The sequence below is a fragment of the Phoxinus phoxinus genome (assembly GCF_949152265.1).
Source record: "Phoxinus phoxinus genome assembly, chromosome: 10".
Lineage (NCBI taxonomy): Eukaryota > Metazoa > Chordata > Actinopteri > Cypriniformes > Leuciscidae > Phoxinus > Phoxinus phoxinus.
Window position 1 is genome coordinate 28,842,726 of NC_136885.1, and position 27,885 is coordinate 28,870,610.

General features: G+C 35.9%; 2 protein-coding genes across 3 annotated transcripts; one reads left to right on the forward strand and one right to left on the reverse strand.

The window, feature by feature from the left end:
• ndufaf6 (NADH:ubiquinone oxidoreductase complex assembly factor 6) lies at nucleotides 1-9,843 on the reverse strand. 2 transcript variants are annotated; one of them, XM_079627115.1, is made up of 9 exons: nucleotides 9,384-9,843; nucleotides 8,414-8,513; nucleotides 8,103-8,225; nucleotides 7,796-7,852; nucleotides 7,504-7,606; nucleotides 5,773-5,906; nucleotides 2,706-2,807; nucleotides 1,607-1,663; nucleotides 1-215 (listed from the first exon to the last, which is right to left on the reverse strand). In XM_079627115.1, the coding sequence occupies exons 1-9, from the start codon at nucleotides 9,563-9,565 to the stop codon at nucleotides 87-89; spliced, it is 987 nt and encodes a 328-aa protein (XP_079483241.1). In that variant the 5' UTR covers nucleotides 9,566-9,843; the 3' UTR covers nucleotides 1-86. The 2 variants fall into 2 exon arrangements, with proteins under 2 accessions (XP_079483241.1, XP_079483242.1); XM_079627116.1 differs by having other exon boundaries at nucleotides 8,410-8,513; nucleotides 9,384-9,616.
• Nucleotides 9,833-23,766, forward strand: nagpa (N-acetylglucosamine-1-phosphodiester alpha-N-acetylglucosaminidase). Its single transcript, XM_079627114.1, has 11 exons — nucleotides 9,833-10,030; nucleotides 11,784-12,266; nucleotides 13,721-13,860; nucleotides 14,058-14,166; nucleotides 15,194-15,322; nucleotides 15,409-15,608; nucleotides 16,570-16,617; nucleotides 16,832-16,960; nucleotides 17,782-17,913; nucleotides 19,440-19,521; nucleotides 20,590-23,766. Exons 1-11 carry the CDS (start codon nucleotides 9,945-9,947, stop codon nucleotides 20,819-20,821), a joined length of 1,770 nt encoding a protein of 589 aa, XP_079483240.1. The 5' UTR covers nucleotides 9,833-9,944; the 3' UTR covers nucleotides 20,822-23,766.
• The last annotated feature ends 4,119 nt before the right edge of the window (nucleotides 23,767-27,885 follow it).

Below are 27,885 nucleotides of genomic sequence, written 5' to 3' on the forward strand. Positions count from 1 at the left end.
AATGGTCAACATACAGTAGCTAGATGATTTATTGCAAGTAGTTGGCTCGTTTGACAGGGACGAGAATCAGATGTTAATCAAACTTATCAATAGGTCTTCCTCCATGATCGTAAATACAGCTGAAGGGGCAGCATTGGATTCCTCTTCTGTAGGCTGGGGTGAAACACGTCGAAATCTACTTTCCTCACTCTCTGCAGGTAGTCCTCCAAAACAACCTGTGGCACAGGACACAAAGATGCTCAGGAACTCCTACTTTAATTCATTTTGTGCAAACCTGGAGGATGATACATTATTGAAACTACTAAAGAAAAAGAATGAATGGCAAAAGAAATATATACAGCTAGAAATTTAGTAGAGTGGTGACATTACACTTTTCTCTTTTATAATCTTTAAACAAAACAAATTTAATATCTTGATGTTTTGGAGTTAAGATACAGCTGCAGGAAAAAACATGTGAACCCTTCAGCTTTATCTGGATTTATGCATACATTTGTTACAAATTTGCTAATTAAAAAGTCACAACAATAGAACAATCAATAACACAAAATACAAGTTCAGGTCTTAACTGAACATACACTACCGTACAAGTCTCTTGTACTCACCAAGGCTGTAAAACAGTATTAGTGAAATATAATTACAATTTACAAAAACTGTATTCTATTTCAATATGTTTTTAAGCCGAATCATTACTGCAGTCTTCAGTGTCACATGATCCTTCAGAAATTATTCTAATATGCTGATTTGATGCTAAATCGTTTATGTTGAAAACATTATGTGCTACTTAATATAAAAAAAATTTTTTTTCAGAATTAGAATCACTTTTGATCAATGTAAATCCTCCTTGCTGAATAAAAGCATTTTATTTCTTTAAAAAAAAAAAATCTTGTTTTGAACAATATAGTTTACCATGTAAAGATGTGGAAGTGGAAGATGGGAATTTGGTTATTGCAAACCTGTCCTAAAAATAAAATCTGGAATTTGCCATTCACAAGAACAAAAAAGTTTGTGTTTTTCTTCATACTTTTTCTTGCAACTGTACTACAAAAATACATTCCTCAAATGTCAAACCTAACAGTACAGTCCTTTCGTGAGCACACAGTTAACACCAGCCGAAGCAAGTGGAGCGCGATGTGTCACTAGATGGCCTGTGGGGAAAGGATGGCTTTAAAGAATTCAAATGACAGTCAAACACAGGGATGTGGAAATGGAAAGTAAGAGCAGAATATTACAGTGACAGAAAGTGAAATAAAAATGCTTTAAAGGACATTTAGTTCACACACAAAAAATCATTCAGCTGGCTAAAACATGAATTGTACTGAAAATAACAGTGTTTCCCTATGCGTTGCCTCGTAATACGCTAAGAGTTATTCCCTCAGCTCTTCTGAGGCGGGCTTCTGTTAAGAGAAATTACTGTAAAAGAGTAATAAATAAAAAAAAGGCTCAAGATGTGTAATCAGACCATGAGATGGTAGTGGCGCCTCCAGGGAGCAGGAGTCATGTTGGACGATGGGGAGGCAGAATGAGGATAAGCCATGAGCTTCTCTGTGTCACAACACATTAGGGAGGCGTAAGGAGGAGAGAGAAGCTGAGAGATGAAATTACTCACCGTTTGTAGGAACGCAGGCATGGCCGCATGTGGAACGTTCTCGTTGAATGATCTAGCCTGTAAGACAGAACGTGCAGTAATGAGATGACAAGATATCAAAGTCCTCGCAACTGTGCTGTATAGTATATCACACAAACCCTTCAATTACTGAGCCAGTCTCATGGTAAATCAAATTGGGTCAAACAAACCTGTCAAGGTCATATTTCAGCCCAATATAAAAAAAGAAACATATTTTGCTCAAAGAGAATTATAGTTTTCTTGAGTTGTGAATTTATTTTCATGACAATTAAGCACAGTTCTCCAATCATTTTCAATGGTAGTCTATACTGGCTTAATATTTTTTTTTTAAATCTGAATAAATGTATTATTTTGTAAGAATTATTGTATTTTATAAAATTGTATAAAAAGACAGTATTTTACAGTACTTAATTATATTTTCATTAATACAGTGAATTTTTTTACCGCTTTACAGTAATGAAAATTAACATTGAAAATAATATGAATAATAATAAAAATACAACTAAAACATCTGAATGCCTTTCGATAATGCAAATTAATGGGGGGAAATGTGCTTAATTGTCATGAAAATGATCTCACATTGCAAAAAAATCTTAATTCAATAACAGGCTATTATTTATGCAAAATGTAATTAATTGGGGCAAAAGGCAATGTTTTCATGGCTCACCCAAACTTTTAACCCTCACAAATACATAAAAAGTTGGATAAAAAGGATCAAATTCTAGTTTAACCCTTGTTTGTTTGTGATGTTTTAAACGTGGTCTTCACCAGCGAGTTTAATTGGGCGCTAACCTTGAGTCATACCACCCGACCAGATATGCAAAGTGGGGTGAGCAACATCTGATGAAATCTCTGATTCACATTTTCTCAGATATACCCTGAAATGCTCTTTGGTTACACTGGACTTTTGATAATTTCAGTAATGAGGAGAGGGCAACAATCAAGGGTCATAAGTGCGGCTTGTGGAGGAGGGGTGCTCTCCCTTGTGGAATTTAATGAAGTTAGTATGCAAATGGAGGAACATACAACAGTCAACATCTCCCATCTGACCACAGATTTTAAATTGAAGGGCTTTGCATACGTGTTGGAGATGGACATGGGCTTGACTGGCAATGTCATAAACGACGTCCCTGACGTTCTGGTCCCTGCTGCCACGGATGAAATCCTCTTGAGACGCTCCATGCTGGGTGAGAAACAGTGGAAATGCATTATCAGTAAACCTCTGCTGATAGACAGAAAGAGGAGCTTGATGTGATCACAATCTGTTCCTTATCCCTTCATGTTTCAGTCACCATAACAATAACATACTGGTCATATTTTACCCCAAAAATCAAAGAAAAAGCACATATTAAGCACATTTTCCCCTTAAATTCTAATTACTGTAATAAAATCTCACTCATTAGTAATAAAAATCGTTATGATTGTTCTTATTATATATTTTTTACTATTTTATTAGAACAAATCAATCTCAGTACAACCAAAAAATTACGTATGGTGTCAATTGTACTATTTTACAATTAAAATAATAGAATAAAAAAGGCTTCTGGAAATTGGAAAGGGGGAGGATGTGCTAAATTCATGAAAGTAAGCATGAAAATAATGTCTAAATACTGTCATGGTCTTAAATATAGGCTTAATTTCACAAATTCACACACAAAACTGGACTTTGGGGTGAAATACGACCCAGACATTTCTTGACAGTTTTAATGAGATTTATCTTTATAGATTTTCATGAGATTTTCGTGAGATTTTAGATTTTCCAGCATTCACCAAACATTCTTAAACATCAGAACAAATTAGTATGCTGGATTAAATTGTGAAAAATCTGTATGCAGAACTTAAGACGTGGTGTGTTTACAACTCCGCATCCCAAGACGTCTTCAAAAAAATATATATGCTGAAATTACACTTATTTATAATTTGTGAAAATATTATTCAAAGGAAGACATAAATGAACAAGTGTGAAGTTCTTCTTGCCTGTGATTGCACTGCTTTAACTGTGATCTTAACAAACATGAATAAATCCACGATAGCACGGGATCAATAAACACATACTGCAAAAGCTTTCATTTAGAATTTCATTTAAAAGTCAATTGTTCCTCAAACAAAAGCTGTATGGCTAAATAAAGCATTGGCATGAATAACCAGGCAGTGTAATTGTAGGGGTGCTATCATTATTGATCTGATCTGATCTGATTATTGAACGGGGGGTTTCACATCACGCAGAGCCCTTAAACTGGAACAAAAATGGCTTGCAGACGCCAAGAGGCTTGTATTCACAGTTTACCTAACAAAAAATACCCAGAAGTACACCTTGCATTGTTTTACAAACACATTTGGCTCAGGGGAGTTTCCTCTGAGGAGACAAGGAAGGCAGTGCCTCCTCAAAAAATTGGATAAGAAAATAATACAAAATACAAAAAAAAAGAGAGCAAATATTACAAAATATGACATTGAAAAGTGTATAAATCACTCGTTTACTAACACTGTTCAACAGTGACACCAGCAGGTAAAGTTAGAGCAGGAGTCTCTGAGCCCATTGTGTTTTAACAGACCCCCTACGTGTGCTGGGTTTGGTGGGGGGTAATTGAAAACGAATGGATGAAAGTCACGTTAGAGAAGGCAATGACTCCATCGCGTTATGATTGGTTTGTGAGATAAATCCCACCTATTGTTTTCGCATAATGCCGTAAATGGGAAGACTATTTAAAAAGTAAGTAAACATCTCACCCACTTAAATATATCACTGCTTTATCACGTCAAAATCAAACTTGACAAGGCCTGAAAACGTGATGACTGTGGAGGTTTTAGTGAGCAATGAGCTTGGTGAAAGTAGCTTACATTTTTGTGTGAAACCAGTGTTTACCAAGCTTTGCTGATTGATGATTCGAAAAGAAGTTGACTATTAAAAAGAACAGCTGAACATTAGTTCACAAATAAAATATTTTGTTAAAATTTTTACTGCCTTTAGTAATTATTTTGGTATAAATCTAAAAATGGTTAAAACACTAACTTGATGAGATTTATAGCTGGTTTTAATAATTAGAACAATAATTACAATATTACCTTAAAAAAAATATATATATATTTAACTGGAAAATGTGACAACATTAAGTGTAGGTACCACTGCTCGCCACAGCCGCCACTGATTTGGCAAATCTTGACAGGTTCCCTCAGCAAATATTCTCTAAACAACTGCAATGAATGTAGATATACCTTCAAAGACTTGCCATTTCCTTTAATTCAACATTGTACTTGCAATGCATTATCAACGATATTTGTTTTCACCGATTGAACATGTTAAATCTGCGTTTGTTGGGTCATAGAATGTCTGAAAAGAGACATTCTGTAATCTTGTGATTGTCCGGGATTGTCAGCGTCTGTTGGTTCGGTACAAATTGGCCTTTAGTGAGCATTTGACAATCTCAGAAACCAAACAACATCTTCACATAATTTATGGTGACACAACAGTGCCCTCTTCTGGTGAAAGTGCAATCATACAGCAAAAAAAAAAAAACCAGTAGTGGCCAAAAGTGATGTCCTAGCAAAATGGGCATCTTCATATTGCATAGTTGTGCTCGCTTTTTTTTTTTCTATGCATTTTTATTTTTTTGCATAGCAAAATAAAACTTGTAGCTGTAGTTTACCCCTTTTTTTACCAAATAATTTCCAGATAAAACTTTAACCAAGTTAACTGTTTTGTTCTTCCCTCAAATTGAAAACACTTAAAAATATAACATATTTTCCTCATATTTCGATAGTTTAATAGAACTTGTAGGTCATTAAAAACAAATCCCCAAACCAATTCTCTTCCAGACATAACTTTAGGCCACTACTGTACATAACGCAGTTTGATCTTAATACTCTAACTGAGATTAGTTGAGAGATAAACGACAGATGATTTTCTTTTCTTTTGTTCCTCTAAGGGAAAAATCTTCTAAATCCCATTTCTAATGGTTTGTTCATGCTGCAATGACGACAGATGGCTAACACAAAGACCATGGGATTGGGCTTTACAGGCGAGAGGGCACTGGGCAGCTTCATCCACATAAATGTCCCTAGTCCTTCACAACAGTAACTCTAATGTCAGAAAAGCTTGGAATTACAGCCAGCTACACACATCATAGGGTGACAGCAGATTTACCCACCAGCATGCAGATGTCCATGGGCAGGTAGACTTTGCGTCTGCTGCTGTTATAGGGGGTTGCCCGCAGGCAGGTCAAGATGCCCTGGGCTTTGCCAATGTGGCTTGCGGCATGGTCTGCATGGACGTTTTTCACACCTACATAAACACATGCACAAAGCACACAACAACTTTATGAGACCAGGTTCGACTTTTGTGTCAAATTGTGAGTATCCAATTGTTTTACTACTCAAAAAAAGTTCTCAGATTATCTTTTTTTTTCTTCTTTTTTTTTCTTTTTTTAAATACATTTACATTTAGTCATTTAGCAGACGCTTTTATCCAAAGCGACTTACAACTGAGGACTACAGCAAGCGAGTCATCGTGAAGAGGCAAAAATAACGCAAGAAGTGCTCAAAATACAAAGTTCTGGCAGTGCTCAGAGTAGCATAAGCCAAACAAGGGAGGATTAAAGAGAAGTTTTTTTTTTTTATATATATATATATTTGTTTATGTTAAGTGCTCACGGAAGAGATGAGTTTTCAGTTGTCTTTTGAATGTGGTCAGGGATTCTGCATTCCCAAATAGGTCATATAATGACAAATCTAATATTCTAACTTAAAAAAAAAAAGTATAAAATAAAATGATAAAAAGCATATTCTGACTAAACTTCTTCGGTATGAAATTTTCAGCTTATGCTGCATCATATCTGCATCATATTTTCAGTGGACTGGTTTGTAATCTTGTAATGCAAGGCTGTTATTGAAGGATGGGGCAACACTACCAAGTAAAAGTTTTTTTAATTTTTTTTATACAAGGATGCATTTAATTGATCAAAAGTGACAGTAAATACTTTTATATTCAATTAAATGCTATTGTTTTGTTGGCACATTTATTTTGGTTTTGCCCTAATTTGTATGATTTCTGGTCTAACATTTTTTAATAGTTTTCAAGCGCATTGAGATTAACATTCAACCTGACCACAATCTAGCTATTTTTGGCTATTCTCTGATGTAATGGATACTATCCCATGTTTAACAATGATATATTCTGTAAACCTCCCCTTCTATTTTTTTTTATCCCTGTGGTGAATTAACAGATTTATAAAACAATTGTGAATATTGTCATTTATGTTTATATTTTCAATAATTATTTAGCATATATATTTTGATACTTGTTTTTTTATTCTCCAATGTGTGTTCCGAAAATAAATAACACGCATGTGCTCCGAAAATAAATGTTTTATATATATATATATATATATATATATATATATATATATATATAAATATAAAGAGAACTTTCCAGTATTTTCTATATATATATATATATATATATATATATATATATATATATATATATATATATATATATATATAAATAGAAAACATTTATTTTAATTGAAAATAATATTTCATAATATAACTATATTTTTTGTTGGAACTATATTAGCAAACTTACAGCACAAAAAACAAACAAAAAACAAACAAACAAAACATAAGCCTTTAAGCTTAATTTATTAATAATAATAGTTCCTTTCAAAATTTAAGTAATGAGTTCAGTTATTCTGAATGGTTGGAGGTGGCAATGGAAAATTGTAAAGAACAAAAGGCTGAATGTTAGGGACTGACAGCCTCAGTTACCATTTACTTTTATTGCATCTTTTCCCTATCCAACAGTGAATGTTGACTGAGGCTGCCAGCTCCTAATATTCCACCTAACATCTCCTCCGGTGTTCCACAGAAAAGCTGCTCACCAAGTGTCTCCAGCAGCAAGTAAAGAAGCGAGGATTGTGTGTTTTCACCATAGGCCTCCAGATCCTGAAGGTTTCTGTACGCTCTGTCCTCCATGTCTTTCTCCTTATCAAAACAGATTTTTTTTAATACAATTGCCAGAGGGCAGACAGACTGCATAATGTGTCGACTCACAGAATGACAGAATTAGCCATGCATATCTCTCGGACAGCTGTCAGAGTTAAAATGAGTTATTTTAAGAGAACTTTCCAGTATTTTCTTTAATCGTATATTAGGACTGAAATTACTACTTACTCTTTCAGATATGATTCTCAACATCCACCTCCTTGTTAATGTGTGCTTCCTTACTGCCTGAGAACACAGAGATATAGTATTTTTTGATGAATAGAAAAAAGAAAAAGTATTCTTTGAAGAATAGAAAAATCACAGGATTCTTTGATGAATAGAAAAAAAGAACAGCATAAATTTAAATGTATATCTTTTGTAACATTATAAATGTCTTTATGGTCTCTTTTGATTAGATTAATGTAGCCTTACTTTTTGGGTGAACTATCTCCATCCCTAGTCATTTAACTCGTTCATTTACAGATGGAAGACCTACCCTCCACAGTTCTGCACCGATGGGCTGGGATGGAGGGTCATCTCTGTAAATGTCTTCCACTGCGCTCTTCCAGAACTGCATTCGCATTAAACCAATGGTTTTCTGGGAAACAGAGTCCTTAATCTAAAAGAGAAGCAGCAAATAGTATATGAGCATATACATGTGTATTTTTACTACAAGCACTTTTATGTCTTAAGGCTTTGTTTTTATACTATGATACACAGTTAGAAATGTACATAAATTAAATAAGCATAATCTGAATTGAATAAATAAGATTGTACATTGTTGCACTTATAAGCTGGAATACCTGCCTGTGCCAGTTCTACATTGAACGCCCTCAGTGCCAGTGTAGAGCGACGAACAGCCTCAGGAAGAAGCAATGAACATAAAAATCCATCATAGTCCCTCTTCCTATGGGTGACAGTTCAATGTTATACACTACACTTGGATCTGTTGTGTCTTTTACCTACCATTTACAAAACTAACTGGCATAACAGTTATCATTATCATATAAAGATTTTCAAAATGAGGGATTTGTGAATGAAATGGCTTCTTTAATGAGAAAAATGTAGGGCGGGACTTGATTTTGTCCATGGGGAATTGATTGGATCGTTGTGGTTTGCTATTGCTGTGATCTCATGCGAGTGACAGTTTGCACCGCCCTCGCGTCAGTAAGAGAAGAGAAGAGAAGAGAAGAGAAGAGAAGAGAAGAGAAGAGAAGAGAAGAGAAGAGAAGAGAAGAGAAGAGGCTGCAAGAGGGAGGGGAAGTTATTTTGATTGAAAGTTAACAAGGGCACTCGAATAAATAAATAAAAAGATACATAATTTATAATAATACTGCAAAATTCCATACAAATTAGGAATTGTCCATTTTTATTTAATGATGACTTTAAACATTCCGCTTAAAGCATATTTGCCAAGTTCTTAATATTTAATTCATGCTTGTTTCAGTGTTGTAAAAAAGTGCTGTAACCATCAGATAAAAAGTACTGAAAATCCATGCATAATGCATACGGAAAAAGTCGACAAGTAAAAAAAACATGATTTTTTTTGCCAAATAACTTTTGCATTTAATTTATTTAATTTCAGCCTTTTAATAACAAGTTTTCTATTTATTTTCAATATCTGGAAAGTTACACCATCAAGACATTTCTAGCTACATGCACAGGAATACTCAGGGAATACTACTCTGACGTATACATGTATTTCCGGTTACATAAAAAAATATTTACTTTTAGGTAACATATTCAAAGTAAATCGATCTTTAAATCCCCAACTTACCTTACAATATCAATGCAATACTGTTCATTGTGCTGTCCTGTCGAATTTGTTAATGCTCTTGTGCATTTGATCTCTGTTGGCCTATGTCTAAATGTGGGATAGGGAATCTTTTTGTGCAGAGAGATTTTGGTGGTTAAAAGTCCATTCTTTATGTTTACACTGGATGCCATAACAAACCCCATGCGTCCAGTATCCTTGAGCTGTTGCGTGTGTGTGTCATATTACAACTCCCCTGTTCGCAGGAACTTCTGACATTAGGTTCCGCTTCGATGTAAACAATCTTTTTTATCCAAATCGAATTAAGCTATGTATGAGAGTGAACCATATTAACTTTATGGGGGAAATGTAATTATTGTTCATGTGAATGCAGTCAATAGGTATTAAACATTTTCGCAGAGTTGTTTGTCTGCGCTTAGGGAGAATAAATTGATTGACAGATAAGATCAGTTGGCTTGATCATGTGATTTGCATCATATGACCAACACAAATGAAAGTCAGTTCGTCGAAGCATAGAAACGGGACAGTAACTTATTTTATTTGTATGTGTTATACATATGTCTTATGGCAACACCGTCTGTTAATTTCGATCAGATTTCTTTGTTTCTAATATGTCTAGGAGTATGTTTGTGCCAGTGCAAAGACATCCGGTAAGGACGTGTATCATGTAACGTTAACGTTAGTGCAGTTATGATCAAAGTCTTGAAGTTGTATAATGTTTCCAAACGCCTGGTTGGGATGGAGATTTAGGGACATGTTTGTAAGATGTTCTTTTTGAAGTTAATGTATTTTGTTGTTTTAACTTATTTAGCAAATCTCTTGCAATAAGCTATGTTCATTCTAAAAGACATCGTCATTTATAAATGGCGCTAAGAAAATTGCATTTAAAATACAATAATAATGTTCAACCAAAGAAATAAAATAACTATTTATATCATATTACATCCCCTCCACACAATAAAATTAAAAGCGATTTACCATGTGCTTTACATGTTTGACAACACGAAAGTGAAGGAGACACATGTTTGTTGCACATGTTTGTAGCCACATGCTTTCAGTGTCAAGGTTTTTAAGTGAGTTCATTTTAGACTAGAATATATATATAAATTCCATTTAAAAACATAAAATTTTACATCCAAATACGCCTTCTAAAATGTTTGGTAATTTTTACTGCACATCTTAGCCTACTCAAACCAATAACTCAAAGATAAAAAACAAAAATCATGAATTTATGCAAAGTGTATTTCTGTGTAGCTGGCACTATTGTTCAGTACTGGCAGGCATTTTTTTTTTCGCCTGCGTTTAGGTTGATTTTAGTAAGTTTTATAGAAGACAGAGGGTGAGGGTAGAGATGAAGAATATAAGTCATAGATTGTTTTAAGGTGGAACGAATAGTTCGACGAATAAGGAGCTGGCGAAAAAGGAGCTGGAGTCAGCCTCGTTAGATTGTTGTGGATGTCAGGCATTTGGGTACATTATCCTATGCCAGTTTGGAAGATGCAATCCATACTACAACCAAAGGTCAGGAAAGATGCCACTGTCTATTGGCCTCACTACACTGACAAGCAGGGATGCTGCAAAAATGTATGTCAAGTATTAGACATTCATATGTGAGTTCCAAATTAAATATAGAACACAAGATGAAATGGAATGGTAAGCTTTTTAATGCTTTTTAATGACCTTTTCACTCACAAAAAGTGAAAGTGACGGCATCCCAAAGTTGTAAAGTTTTTATTTTAAAGATACCTAATTAATCAGCATTCCTTGCTGTCTGTTTTTTAACTCTTTAGACGCAAAGTATAACAGCACACTCGCTTCAGGATTTTATTTATTCTGACGGAAACATCGGAATTTTACCACAATCTTTACCAAATTTTGCAAATCAGTAATTAGCTAAGCCTAGCTATTTTTAAAGCATTATTGGTTAAGTTTCATTAAGCTTTGTGTACAAATACTTGCAGTACAGTACTTTACTCCAACTGAATCTACAGATAATTTGCATCTTGCATTTGCATAGTGTAAGAGGATTCCAGCAACCACACACTGAACCCAGGCTTACATAAGGATTGAACGTCTAAACATCTGCTGCTCCTTAATTGATTTGACTTTTTCCTCAGATAACATTGTCTTAGGTTCAGACTGAGAAAAATGCTAAATTGCATGTTTCTTTAAAAGGAACATGTATGCATGAAAATGTGCTTGCACTGCAAAACAATGAACAACATCCACATGCTACTTTGTACAACTTGGATGGGGATCTGTTCTCTCTGAATTAGTTATGACATCTCTCTGAATCATATCCCACATATGCTCCAAGTTAACCTAACTAGCTTAAAAAAAAACCTCTATTTGCTCTTTATTCCTCTGATTTAATCATGTTAATTTCCCACATTTTCTTGACAGACATTCTTTGGATGATGACCTCTTGTTACCCTACACCAAATCCCATGGGCCATCTCATTCTCACCGCCACGTGAGAGACTGTCAGCCCATCGCCCATGGCAACGTAACCCACGAAACCTGGGCAGCAAGCAAACACTCGACCTCACCAGTGTTCAAGTCAAATATATTCATCTCCGACATCGCCGATGACTCTGGCGCTCACAGATGGGCGAATGGCCATATCACAGAGGTGCTTGACCCACTGAGATCCGTGTCCATTCTGGAACCAGGAGGCACTGGAGGGTGTGAGCGGAATCACAGAGATCTGGTGGAGCTCACTGCCAAAACTAGAAAGTGCCTCATCGCCCAGAATGGAGGTTACTTTAACACTCACACCGGGCAGTGTTTAGGGAATGTCGTATGTGATGGGAAGCTGGTGAGGAACAGTGGAGGAATTCAAAATGCTCAGTTTGGCATCAGAAAGGATGGGACACTAGTGTTTGGGTAAGGGCATAGCTTGAGGTTTCACTCTTTGCAGTCTTTCTCCTGGCCCTCGTGATGTTTTGCATTACCACAGGGTTTGTTTTTGTGTGGAGACCGAAGAAACAATAGAAAATTGAGCTAGTCTCTCCTGGTTGGGTGCTGGTGTACTTTTGACCTGGCTATAATTAAGCTGTGCTTTTATATCTGAATTGCACTCTTAAAGGGATAGTTCACCCAAAAATTAAAATTCTGTCAATATCTTCTCACCCTTAAAACATATGATTAAGTTGTCTTTTGTAGAACACAAAATAAGATATTTTTGTACTTAAGTGCACTTCCTCATTCTCAGTGAAATGTTAGTATATGTTTGTAAGCACAAAGTGGTTTCCTCCACTCTAGGGTGCTGTAGCTGCCTTCAGAACTAACCTCAACCTAAATATGAGTGCAGAATTTGGGAGGAAGTCAGTCGTGGGAACACAGGGCCCTTAGAACATCTGTTTCCTAAAATAGAAACCTTACAAAAACATGGCAATATTGCATAACGCACCAATGCTCTTAATAATAGGCAGTACTTTGGAACTTCATGTACCCGGGGTGTCTCGGTCATTCATTATGACGTTGAGAGCCTGGTGTTAGATAAGGTGTTTACATAGCATATTTGGACATTCACCTGGATGAGCTTTAAGGAATTAAAACAGCATAACTGCTGTCAGTAAAGTTTATGTGTGGCTTTGCTGTGACTGATAATCCTTAGCTAATCAAATGTTTTTCTTTGCTTTTTGCTGATTACTTATTTTTCATTTAGCTCATGCTTTTATCCAAAGTGAATTAAAATACAGTTATTTTAGAGAAAGACCTTCTGGACATTGTCACTAAAATGTTGTGGCTTTTAGTCCATGTCTGTTAGCTTAGAGTGAACTAGCATATAAACAAAGTTAAGTATTAACAGACACACAGTCTCTTCTGGCAAAACAGACCAACAAAAATATTTGTTTTTATATAGATTTTTATTTTTTTTGGGTGAAGTAAAATGCTCATTCTCTCCCACTAAAATAAAGTCTGGTTAGCAGTAATATAGTAGTAAGTAGCTAGTAGCAAATAATTGTCCTTGGGTTGTGCTAATATTTATACTTTATTGCTTTTCCAAACCATGAACCTTTTTTTGTAAAGGAAGTTGCTGGATTTATTAGTTTTTGAAAGTGGGTCGTGATGTACTCTACTGTTACATTTATAATGCTACAAACAATTTCCATTTTAAATAAACACTGTTATTTTGAACTTTCTGTTCATCAAAGAAACCTACAAACATATTCTTGGTGTTTTCTTGATCAAGAACAGTACCCCTTGTGGAGGTTGAACCTACAGTACAGCGTCTTAGTTATCAGCCCAAATATTTAACCATCAGGCTGCACCACCTCATCTTGATCTGTCTCACTCACCCTCTTTCTTGCGTTTTTTTTCCTGTATATTTTTAGTTACCTGTCTGAGGATGATGTGCTGGATCAGGTAAATCCCTTCGTGCAGTTGATCAGTGGGGTGGTGTGGCTGCTGAGAAACGGCGAGATCTACATCAATGAGAGCATTCAGGCAGAATGTGACAAAACACAGGAGACCGGTAAGATTTGACAAGATCCTGTCTGAAGTGTGACCATATAATAAGCTTGTTTATCTGGCTCCCTAACATATTTTGACCCCAGTCTATATCAGAAAAAATATATATTTTCAATAGTAGTTCAGACTTCAGGTACTTCTCACATTCATACTCAAATATTATAATATAATATTTAAAGTCTTTAATCTTTTATGTTTCAGGAAAATTTCAAGACTTTGTGGATGTGATATCTGCCCGTACGGCGGTGGGTCACGATGTAGAGGGGAAACTCATCCTCTTCCACGTCGATGGTCAGACGCGTATAAGAGGGTGAGAATGGACTTTGAACCTGAGCTGATGTTAGCTGTTTATCACTGTAAACATTGATCTGTTCCCTCTGTCTGTCCATGCTACCACACAAACTAAACCAGAATGATTTATTGATCAAGAAGCAGCAGATATAAATAATTTTTCCAGTGAGGCCATATTCTCACTTTATCTTTCATATTCATATACTTTATCTTTTTATTTTCTATTTTTTTCTATGCACTTGTAATGTTACTCAGGCTTACTTGCAGCAAAAACATGATAATATACTATTAAAAATTTTGGGGTCAATAAGATATCTTTTTTTTTTGGAAAGAATTTAATACTTTGAGTCAATAAGTGATCAGATGTTTATGTTACAAAAGGTTTCTGTTTCAAATAAATACTGTTCTTTTGAACGTTCTATTCATCAAAGAATCCTGAAAAATGTATCTTGGTTTCCACAAAAATTAGTAGGCTGCACAATTCTTAATAAGAAATCTTTAATAAGAAATGAGCACCAAAGCAGAATATTAGAATAATTTCTGAAAGGACCACGTGACATTGAAAACTGGAGTAATGGCTGCTGAAAAAACAAAACAGTTTTGCCATCACAGGAATAAATTACATTTCATTAAATTCATTTTATATTGTAATAATTTATTACAATATAACAGTTTTTTATCAATTAAATAAAACCTGTTTAAGCATTAGAGACTTCTTTTAGAAACTTTAAAAAATCATACCGATCCCAAACTTTTCAACAGCAGTGTAGTCTTGTCTCTCTGATTTTGGGTCAATTGATTAAACTCACTTAAATTTGCACTTACATAAAATTAAACATACAAAATCTGTATATTAATTACCATTATTATGGCTAGTTTGCGTATCATTCTTATTCTCATAGTTGTGACAAATTTCAGCTTAGTTTAAAAAAAGTTGATTCAAACCACAGTGAGCCATTTAAATGGAGAGTGCGCATTTGTACTGTATACCGGGGGTTCACTTTCAGTTTGATTTATGTGTGTTTAATAAACTACTGTCTTTGCAGAATGAACCTCTGGCAAGTGGCAAAGTTTCTGAAGGATCATCATGTCATTAACGCTATTAATCTGGATGGAGGCGGCTCGGCCACTTACATCCTCAACGGATCCCTGGCCAATTACCCTTCAGACCACTGGTGTGTAAAAGCAACAGCAAAAATACACATATACAAACAACAGTGTGATGCATTTGTCAATTTGATCACAACATTTTTGCCTTCAGTGAACCTCCGGAGTGGCGCTGCCCAAGAGCGGTATCCACTGTGTTGTGTGTTCATGAGAGGCTGTGCCATCCAGAGGACTGCAGTGGCCACGGGCGCTGCGTGGAGGGCCAGTGCGTGTGCCAGCAGGGCTGGAGCGGGGCAGTATGTGCCAAACTCGCATGCCAGGCTGAATGCGGAGAGCATGGGATCTGCACTGAGAGTGAGTCGCTCTCACACTTCTTTAGATCACAAGAGGAAAATATAATAACACTTAACTTGAAGCCTTTATATAATGCATTATAGAAATATTTTTTAAATGTATTAATTATGCCTTGTAATTATGGGGTGGGTGATATACCGGAATACACGTTTTTGTATCTGGTAGAATTAAAAAAATTTGACCGGTAGAAATTTGTCAACCGGTAGAGATTTGGACTATCGTCTCTATCGTGTTTACAATCACGTGACGTTACTGTGCTACGCCGTCACAAAAGCTTATCGTTTGCATGTGTTTTTAGGTATTGCGGTTTAAAAATAAGTGGTTTTAAACAGTTGAAGTGCAGTAAGCAGCGAAAGACAACTAATTTCGCTTTATACGAATGCTGTTTCTCAGCGCTGTATGAGAGGCGCACGCACATTATAAAGCACGTGAGAACTGAACTGAGTGCTTTTTGCTGACTAATTTGGTCTTGAATGGTTAAATACACATACTTAAGTGTCAAAGTGACCATGTATTTGCAGGTAAACACAGTCATTTATGTCTTAAGTGAATGTAAACAGTTGAGAAAGAAAGCGCACGAATATATTGGATCCGTGCAGTCGCTCTTAAAGTGACAGCATCCAAATGTACCTGCTGTCATTATTAATTTTAATCAAAAAAGACACATCTCTCACTGCTGAATCACTTTTGTAACTTTAATAAGAATAAATGTATATATAAATTACACAGTGAAGACTATGACTTGTTTTTTATACATTTGGTTACTTTATACAATTTATGTCGTATTCCTTATGCTTGAAGTTTTTCAGGTAGGTCTATTTCGTTTGTGTCTCAAAATCTCTAGATTTTGACAGATTGTTTATAGCTACTGACAAAGAAAACGCTCTTGCATTAAAGGTAGTATTTTTGGATAACCCCATTCTCTCTTTATTTCTCTCTTCTTATCCCTGTCTCTGAACAGATGGATGTGCGTGTGATGCTGGATGGAAGAGTTTAAACTGTAGTCAAGGTAAAGGCAAAGTTAGCTTGACTGTCACACATATTCAGATTTATCAAACTATCAAATAAAGCTCTGACTTGCTCTTTACTGGGAGATTATTACTTAAGTGTTCTATTAGTTGCAACATATTTGTTACAGTCAGAAGTTTTAATGATTCTAAACCAATATGTTCATCTGAACGTACCTCATGCTAATACAGTGAACAACATCTGTATCCTTGCAGTATGTGTGGCAGGTTTCTATGGTGATGGCTGCAATCAGACATGCACATGCACAAACGGAGGCTCATGTGATCCCGTCCACGGACGGTGCACCTGTCCTGCTGGTTTCCATGGAGATTCCTGCGAGCAAGGTATGCAGTCTTATCTCAACCGATTTTAGTATATAAACAATTGATCCACAATTGATAAACATATTTAACATGCAACTGAGTGTCCTGAGAGTCGGGTGAATGTGGCAAGAAAGTATTAAGAAAATGAAGGAGATATATTTCCTGGTAAATGTTTAGGAGATGCCTAAAGTTTTACATGTACCCTGAATGCAACACAAGTTATTTTGGATAAAAGTGTTGATTGAATATGAATGACTTTTTCTACATCGATTTGACTTGTTGTTCAGTTACTTAATGCCAGTGCACAAATTAGGTGATTTTGCCAAGTAAGTTTGTTGGTCCTGGAACAACATTCCTGTCTGAAAATGTATCCCTAATCATAACCCTTCCCATAACTAAAATCAGAGGGAAATGATAGGTGAATAACACTGATGTAGTAGCTCCTAACCCTGGTTGTAAGCCTAAACTTGACAAAAACTGTAAACTTGTCCCTTAAATCTGATTAGTTGATTGGAATGTTGTTCCAGGATCAACAAAGATGTTGTATTTGGTAAAATCATGTTATTAATTCCAGTAGTTTAACATTAGCATGTTGCTAATTCAACAATGCAATACTTGTATAAGCACAAATAATATGTAGCTTATCCATGAGCGATGCATGCAGTGCTGCAGAGTTTGGTCAAATATATCATATAAAACAGCTTAATATTGCTCAGTACTGTGAGAATCAGCTTAAATTTTGAGCGTGCACATATAGTGCCTAAGTAGGCAACTCTCTTTTGGTGCAAATCTACTCTATGAATAGTTTTAACTTTTTAACCATGCTCTATTTGTCATCCCAGAGTGCCCTCTTGGATTCTACGGACTGAACTGCAAGCAGCCGTGCCAATGCCACGACATGTGCCCATGCAACTCTGTCACTGGAAGCTGCAATACCACATACCAGGGGGAAAGAAACATCAGTCTGCACAGAGGTGCGGTACAGCCCCTATTAGCACTCTCACGACGTGTAAACAACACATTCCCCCTGTGACGTCTCTATAGATCAGTTTAATGCTCACACTTCCTCAGCACATAACCCTCTCTACTTATAGTTTGGCCATCAGCATTCCTCATTGACATTCTAAATGTGTGCGAATGCTAGTGTCTGTCCACACTCTCTACTAAAGAACATGGTACGCCAGTTGTCTGTAATATGAGCCTTCCATTTTTCCTGTGATTCGCTGGAAATGTTTTCACTAGGGCTATTCATTGTACTCATTAATTTAATGCAATTAATTACAAAAAAAATACCTGGGATAGTTCACCCAAAAATGAAGAAGATATTTTAAAGAATACGGGTAATCAAACAGTTGATGGGGCCCCGATTGACTTCCATAGTATGGAAAAACAAAATACAATGAAGCCCCATTAACTTTTTGGTTACTGACATTCTTCAAAATATCTACTTTCCCTTTCTCTGTCTGCTCATTCACCATAACATGATTGCAACCTCTCTACTCAAACTTGCGCACACACACATACTCAAACAGTCTCTGATAAACAAAGCTACTGGTTGTTTGCGGAGCTGGGGGGGTTGTTGAGAAAAGAGACCTTGGAGAATCACAGTCTACCCAACAGCCCCTTGTGTTAGTGATGACCTCTGCGACAGAGAATCTGTCAAGACGAGAACCTGTCAGCTAGCCTAGTTCTATCTTAACTCTCTGACCTCTGTCATTTAATGTGAGAAGAAGATGCATTCTCAAGCTTCCCTGCAGAGAAATAAAAAGCCCCGAACCCCCTGTGCTTTGGAGTTCAGGAACAGCTCTTCACTTGACACCACGGGCTCATTACGATTGGAATCTCCTGTCTGCTGTGCACGTGAACGGCTTTCTGCTTATCTCTCCCTGTCTTCAGGGTGACAGCCATCTCCATTGTTCGCTCCACGTGAAAGATTTCATATCATGAGAAATCCAGAAGGACCTTTCCTGGAGGTTTTGAAATAATGAAAACATACTATATCAAATACTATATAATTTTCAAAATGTCAGCCCAAAAAGATTTGTTTTTTGTAACTTGGAACTGCAAAAACAACTTGTTATTTTTAACAAGGTCCCTGATCTTGCACAATGTGTAACAGGCTTTCCAAAAGCTGTTATTGAATAATGGGGCAACACAAGCTGTATTAGACCTGTAGACAGTAAGGAGTGCAGCAACGAGCTGCTGACACTCATTTTTCACATGCAAATTCGCTGAAATGTTGCTACTGTGTGACCGCACCTTTACTCTAGACTAGAGGCACATTTAGATGTTCATCAAAAACAGTCATTTCATTGATAGTAATACACACAGCACTGATTTACCAACACCAACAACAACAGTTGCACTTGCACTTCTGTTTCCCACGATTACATCTGAAGTTAGGAAAGGGGGGAAAGGCAAAATATGCCTTTAGAGGAGAGCTGTTGTCCCAACAAATGGATTTGATTCAAAAATGTGTTTTTTCCCCACATACTTTTAGCTGGTCACTGTCTGGCTACCCAGATGTGGAGGGAATGGAGACAAGAGGAGGAATCTCATGCTCCCAGACGCTATTTATCTGAGTAAGTGCTACACACACACACACACACACACACACACACCATAACAACAGCCAGGATGTGTCCTCTCACTGCTTCTTGAGACAAAGGACAAACCATTTGGTCAACTTTTAATGACTCAGTATGTCAATACAGTCAGATACAAAAATTATATGTACTGTCATGTAAAATATTTATCATAAATGTGTAAGAATAGCATTCCATTACAATAAACAAATATAATTAATTTAACATATATGGTATAAATAAATGCAGCAGACATTTAGTTTTTCTGGTGTTTCTAGTTGATAATCATATTAAAAATGAGAAGTGTCTAAACATCCAGAAACGTGTTTATATTTTCTGTGATGGAGCTGAAATGATTGCCTCGGAAAATATAATATATTTGAAGACCACAACTCAATATTTTATATACACTAAATAAAATGTATATTTAATATATTATTCAATCATTTAAAATATAATTATTTTTAAATACATATTTATTGTTTTTTTGTTTTATTATATATATTTGAATCTAATATGAAGTATTGAGTTGTTGTTTTAGAACAGGTGGTTTTGAAGAAATAAATCAATTGCATGGTGCATTTGTTGAAAACATTCTAGTGATCATCTGATTCATTTTAAAGTGGAAATGTTTCTATTTTAAAAACTACTGTAATGTCGGGTACAATTATATGACATGCTTTTTCCAATGCCTTAAAGCTACAGTTTCCACAACATGGGGAACAAATCTGTTATCTTAAATAACTTGTCATTATACCATTCCCTATCTGTGTGTTTGAGTAACTTGATTATTACCAAGGAAATTCACTCTGACAAATTCCAGGCCCGTGTTTAGCAGAACGCGCTTTCACCAAGTGCCCAGACTGTACTGATAAACAGCTCTGTGGCAGCAGTGGCACTGATGAATTTATTAGTCAGTTCAGGCTTTCACATGCAAGTAAAGGATTGTGCAGTGTTTCCATGGTTGCAGTCAAGTGCTTTGTGGAGGCTGTGGGCAGCAGCGGTGGAGTCAGAGGTCAAAGTGCAACTCCTCACCCTGAGAGTGTTTTGTTTATGTGTGTGCAGACAAAGCTGGCTGGTTGTCTGCGCAATCCTGGCAACGTCGCTGCTGGCCAGCCTCGCCGGTAACCTTATCCAGACGTGCAGAAAATGCAAAGCGCGCAAAAAGAGGGCGGACTACTCCTACTTGCCGTTGGGAGAGATCAACGGGGCCGCGGCGCGAGGAAGAGGGCAGGGGACAAAGTCTGGGAAAGTTCTCTTTCAGCAAGAAGACTCTGACTCGCAAGGCTCCTCATAATGTTTCAAAATGCGTGCATGCATGTGTGCGGGTTCACGCAAGTGTGCCAACAGCAGAGGACTGAGAGAAACTAGCTAGCCAGCACAAGCCCTCATTAGGAAAGGGTTTGTTCATGCTGTGAATCTGTGAGCTTTTGGAAGGGCCTCTTCGTCCTCGGGTTTGGGCCGTCCAAATTGGCGATGATGGACAATGAGATGGGCGTCAGCATCTAAACAGCTGTCTGTGCGCCTCGGTGCGTTCATATTCGCCCCAGCTAAGTCTGTAGACGCCAGCCAACTCTGTTCACACATGCCAAGTGCCCTGATTGTGCAGTTTGACTGCCTTTAGCACATATTCTAGTTTGTTTTTTGTTTTTTTTACTACAGTTTAGCTGCTAGCAATGTAAGAACCAGTTTATCATGTTTAATCCATGTGTAATATTTCATTGAAATCAATGAAGCCTTTAATTTTGGTCTTTAGGCGAGAAGAGAACCAAAAAAAAAAGTAATATCACAACAAAGCCTTTTTTATTGACAGAATGGCCCAGTTGTTTCACCTGTTGCCATAGGAATAGACAAGGTTTGAACTATGAACTCTTTTTGCAGAATCCTTCCTGCTGGAACTTGCCAAACTGCTATTTTGAAACCGTTTTATTTAATGATTTTTCACCAGAGGTCGTTCAGTTTATTTTGATTCTACCATCAGACCTTTTGTTTCTGTGAACGCCTTGCCAACCTTTTGCCAGCCTTATTATGGGTGCTGTTTTGTTTGTTGTCACTTAAAACCAGCCATAGAAACACATTATAAAAAATAAAAAATAAATCAAGGCCTGGATCGTTTAAACGCTCAAAAGCAGGAGAAGGACATTTCTTCTGTGCTTAGCACAAAGTTGCTCTTTTTCTCTGTTCTGAAACCGTGAATCCAGGCTTTTGATTTGACGTGTTCTGTTTTAGCTCTGAAACATGACACAAATATTATAGAAGAGGAACATTTACTCGGGTTAGTAGTAGTTCCTGTGCTGTTTCCTGCTTGCATTCAAATAGATTTAGGCTTGTCTTGTTTTAAGAATTTCACAAGCAAACATAGAGGCAAGTGGAATTATGAATCTCATTAAACCTGTCAAAACATTGCAGGTCATATACCCCAAAATCAAAAGAAATCAGTAATTGTATTCTTACCTATAAAAAAATTAAACTTATTTTGGACCATTAAAATTTTTCAAATTATGATTTGTTTTTGTGATTTATATTCAAATTACATTTCATCAATGTAATAGAACATTTCTAAATTCTCATGACTGACACACACAAAAATTCTATATTTACTAAATTGTTTAACTAACTAAATTATTTATACATCTTGGTAGTACTTGTAGTTTATTTAATTTTGTGCTGATTTAAATACAAATATAGTAAAAGTAAAACACACAGAAACAGTATGATAATGAGAATTATGGAAGGAAATGTGCTTAATTTTAATAAAAATGTTTATGCAAACATTTTTTTGTTGAAATAGACAACATTTTTAATGCAGTATATATATATATATATATATATATATATATATATATATATATATATATATATATATGTTGTTATTTTGAGGTGAAATGTTGCCCAGCCATTTATAGAGTTAAATATCTTTTAAATAGTGAAAGCCATTTGTCTGCAACGTGATACATTTGACTGTTTATTAACTTCCACCTGGTTCATTTCCTGCTTTGCATATGATCTTCACTGCGAACGACCTCTATGCTGATCACCTTCTAAGTGTAAAGCAGATTGGGACAAAGACTTCAATACAGGTTTTTGATGTAGTTTTTTTTATTTAAAGCTAATCAAGCGAGCAGATTCCACACAGGTTAGAGAGGGTACATGTTCGTCCCCGCCGGTTCGGTCCTGATGCTAATCCAGTGTTTTAAGTGGCTGGTTTTTGTTATGTTGTTGTGTCCTTTTGTTAAACAACAGAAATTGCTATCAAAAGAACATGCATTATAAATAATGGTAGTACGTTGTTTTTGTTTTTTGTTTTTTTCTCGTTGATTTTGATGTAGCGATCATGGATTGTTATTCAACCTTATTTTGTTATGAATTTCTAATTCAAATCATCTGGTTTCTGTCAGATTGGATTGACATTGAGATTAGTTGCAGCCTAACCTGTGTGCCTGACCTGTTTAGCAGGCAACATCCCTCTTGTCCTCATAAATAAAGGCCAGGGTGATTACTTGTACCCCTGTTCATGCTCCTGGGTTCATTTTTAACCTTTCAAATTCAAATGAATGTAAAAACCAAAATAGTTCCAAAATAATGTGAACTAAAAGATTTTTATATAAAAAATGGTAATTTATTTTTATATTGTGTATGTGTTTGTGCACAAAAGGACTTGTTTTCTCCTGAGTGCCCTGACAATTTTTATCTTCCTTGCACTGGATCAGTTGATCAAATTTGACTTTAATTGACTATTTGAGCTTATATCAAGATTGTTACTACTGTTTTATACTGTTTAAGACTGATAATCGAATGCACTGCTGTTTTATGTTTTGATATAGAATAGATAATGGATTTGTATTGTCATTAAGGAACACCTTGCTGCAAATGAAAGGTGTGTTCTTCCAGAGAAAAGTTAAAAGCCGGTTTATCCTTGGGTGTTTTCAACAGAAAAAGTGTTGCACAGATGTGTTACACAGAACAGTAGGCCCTACCACTGATATGATAGTTCATGAAGAGGCTTTTAATCAGAAGTTATCTGTGCTAGTTTGTCAGTAATATTAAATGTCATTCCTATTAACATTGTTTGCCACTTGATATTCCCCAAACCTCCTGGGCAATATGCAGGCAACATTTGTTCTAACACAAAAAACAATTTGTGAATAAAATAACACCTAGATTTTGGTCCATTGGTCCAAAATCAGATCACCTGTAACTAACAAAACGAATAATAAAAGCCATTTGTGTTACATTACCACTAACATGATTTGTATTGATTATCATTGTGTTTCATGATTGTCTGATTTTTTTTTATTCAAAACCCATAAACTTGTCATATTTTGCATCTGGCAAGGTTAAAGATGCATGGGGTCAAATGAATAAATCGCTTACACTGCATTTTCTTCATCTAAACAGTTGTAGATGGTATTTTTCTCAAGCCCTAAAGAAAACACAACCATAATAAAAGTATAAGAATAATGCTGTACACCTTAAGGCATAACAGTGTAAAGGAGGTGTAATGATACATTATTTCATGTTTAATGATTGTGTTTTGAATTTGTTCAGGGCTTTTCAGGCTTCAACTTGACACATCATGCCATCACATTTTTACTACATGTTTGGTATGCAGATGGATATTTCCAGAGCCACAGGATTCCTACTACATTTTAACTGCAGTTTCTTTATATACCTTCAAGTCAGCATGAAATCAATACTTTGTTAGTGCACATTACTAGTCTTGTGGTGAACAATTCATCTGTGCTAGTTGATTCACAAAAAAATATTGTCTTTGTAATCTTTGATCAAAATCTGAAAGAGACTCCCCTGATATGATTGTAAAGCGTTTTGGGTGCATGAAGTCCTACATTAATGCTTTACTCACTCACTCACTCACTCATTCATTCAATGTACTTCCCCTCTGGATTATTGGGTAGAACATCCCCTCCAACTGTCCGTCTGATGCGAGCTCTGACAGCGAGCTGAAAGGAACGCCCACTTTTCTAGATCCAATCAATTCCCAGGGGGAAAAAAACAAGCCACACCCTCTATTTTTCTCATTCTATATTCAGTTTCACTCTGGAAAATACGTCACAATACTGAAGTAAAGTCGGTCGCACTCGCAACTTCCGGTTCCCAGTGACTTTTAACATTAATGCAGTCTTCAAAATAACAGACAGTCTTGCACAACCACAAAACCTACAGGTTCTGACTGACAGGATGTCACGGCTGGCGGCTCACTGACTTACTCACGCTTGTGCCTCCCACCTGTCTGTCCTCTTTACATTATGCAATCCTCTACCCAGATGTCACACTGTAAGCTTCTTTGCATCATCATCATCTGTTCTCATGATCTCCCTCCACTCGAACAGTCAAATATGGACCTTAGGCACTTTAAATGCTAAGTTTCAGTCTGCATGTGGCATGGCTTTTCATTTTCATTGATTTATATTAGATATTAATGAGGATTGTAATGTGTTGCAGTGCAATGTGCAATGCGTTTGCAATGTGATCACAGTCGTACAGATGATATCAGACAGGTTTGCAAGTGAACTCTTATGGGGTTTAATCTAATGGGGTCAGAAGCTTGACATTTGGATGCGTTTACAATTACATAAGCATTCCAAATGGTTTGTCATTTACTGTAGCATTTTTTAAGTTATTTGTCACTTGGCATCAGAGAATATCTTAGAAATTTTGATAGTTTCCCTGTATTTGGACACTTAAGTCACACTGAAATTGTGTAAATTTCATTGACTGAGTTCAACTCAAGTTCAACTCACAGTCACAACATTAACTTTATGGACATAAGTGTCCAAATACTGCTCTCCATTAATGTTTTATTATTATTTTAAATCTAACCAAATTCTATTAACAAAATGTTTTGATTGAAAAGTGTGTTACTGTGTTATATTGCATTTTTTGAAGTCATTTCTTAAATAATTTGATAATTAATGCATGACAGTCACATTTCTTAAATATATATATATATTGGGGGTAAGTTTATGCATTGTGGGGGGTTTTTCAGTGTGCTTTAAGTAAAGCAGGTAGTTTTTTCAGAGAGAATGTCTGTCTACTTAGTGCTTTCTGTGATTAAGCTCCCCTTTTGCTTTTTATTTACATCAGAAAAATAGGCTCTGGAAATGTCACAAGGATTCTGTGACCTGTATGAGTCATCAATGAACACTTGTATAGCTAAAAGGTAAGGACCACAACTTTGATCCATTCTATCGCTCACAGTTTTGTTTTTATTTACTTCAAACCAAATATGCCTAACATGACTCAGGTTTATTGCACAAGTTTGGTACATGCCCTAAACATTAACAGAATTACATCAGAGTATCAAATGGACTTCTGAACAGCATACGCTAATAGATGATGTTGTTTATATCAAGTATGCTGTGGAATCATCATGAACAATTTGTTCTGTTTTAGCAGGGTTTGATAAGAATCAGTTTAGACAACAAATCAGACATCTTGAGACTAGTTAGGGTGGGAATTAGGCATGGTTTTTGATCAAATTTCTTCGGTTGTTTTGTTTTTTTTACCCTTACGCTATGTTGAAAACCCTGTATGTACTAACACCTTTGGTGTTCCCGGTTAAAAAATTACTGGCCTTTTAAAAATTGCTCATAAATCGTTCATTATGCTATATTATCACCAAATATTGGTATAAGGTATAAAAAATTATCCCCAAAAATTGGAAAAGGATATATAGTTATACCCTGTGTGAGCAACGTCAGTACATTTTAGTCCAATGCAATAACATGAACTAATATTTTTGAAGAAAAAAAAAAGAAAAACCTCTCTGGCCCAATCACAACATAAATTATTTATCAAATAATAATATTTAAATGAGATTCTATGCCTTATGTTTAAAAAAAGCATTCTTTTGCTCAAAGAAATAAATAGCATGCACTTATCCAGATAGTTTTCTAGATAGTCAACAAATGTTTTAATAAGTTAGTTAAATGACAGAGTGTTCTAACAGCACTTTTAAAGGCAAGGCCTGTCGAGGTCAGGGTGGGTTGTGGCTTATCTTTATGGTTTAGCCCAGAGTGAGCAGGTGTGGCCTTGTTTTGGAGGGTAAATAAAGGAAATGGAGGGAAAAACATGATGACAGCACATGAGAACATTGATTCACTCTCACGTCATCCTACAGTGGGAAAATGGATGGATAGAAAATATTTATCCAGCCGAAAGATTGTCCCTCTTGTATTCAAACAGCCGGGACCAGTTGATGTCTGAAAGAGTGGAAGAAGTGGACTGATTTGAGAGGAAAGGAGAAAAAGCTTTGTCCGAGACAATCTCCAAACCAGTAAAGAAAGTTCAATTTTTTCCATCCTGATGAAAACATCATCCATCACATTTCGAGGGAAGACAAGACAAAGGGTATAAAGATTATTCTGAGCCACACTGATATACTCTCTGTGATGTGGTATATACATAATTATAAATGTGTTTAATGCATCTATAGATTAGTGTATCATGGATATATAAATGATGCAACAACATGTTTAGATTGCTTTAGATCTGATGACTCACCAGTGTAAGTACTTTTGTTCAAAAAGTACACAAAAGTGGGTGTGGGTGTGTGTGTGTGGGGGGGGGGGGGGATTTCAATGTTTTGTGTTTGAAGGATTTCAATGTTTTGTTTTACACATTTTACTTAACTTAAGGGCTAAAAATAACATATCATTTACAATGTACCCCAAAATGACAGTTTTGCTTGAGCTTTCTAATTATTGAACGCTCTCTTGATTCTGATTAGTCAATTGTGGCATTCAGATATTTCTATATGATGAAGCTGTTCTATTCTAATGAAAATCAAGTCTATATTTTACATCCATTTATTTATGTGTAAAGTAAATAAATGGATTTTAATGGTTCATGACTGACTGAATGTACATTATACTTTGCTGCTCTCTTTGCAGTTTGTTTAGTTGGATAAAAATTGAGAAAGGTACAAATTAACATAGTTCAAATTTTTTAGAGCAATCCCACTCTGGTTAAACAGGAATATCAGTGAAAAAATTCCAGTCATTTCAGTTATGCTATGTGACTAGATTCTTGTTTATTATTTACATGATCATGTCCAGTCAAAAATGGTTTAAAAGTCAAGAACCATTCAAAATTATTATAATAAAACCAAATTTAAAGCATATTTTCAAAAACTTTGTACAACCCAACAATTACTGGGTGACACTCCTTAACATGGAGTGCTCTGCCTGGTCTTGCCTTTCTCGGGATGGGTCACGTGCGTTGGTGACAGTCAGTCATAGCCAGGGGCGCAATTTCATTGGCTGAGAGGGTTCTGACAAGTCCCGCCTGTGGGCCGTCCTCAGTGACGTATCGACCGATCAGCTGTTAATTTTCCACAAC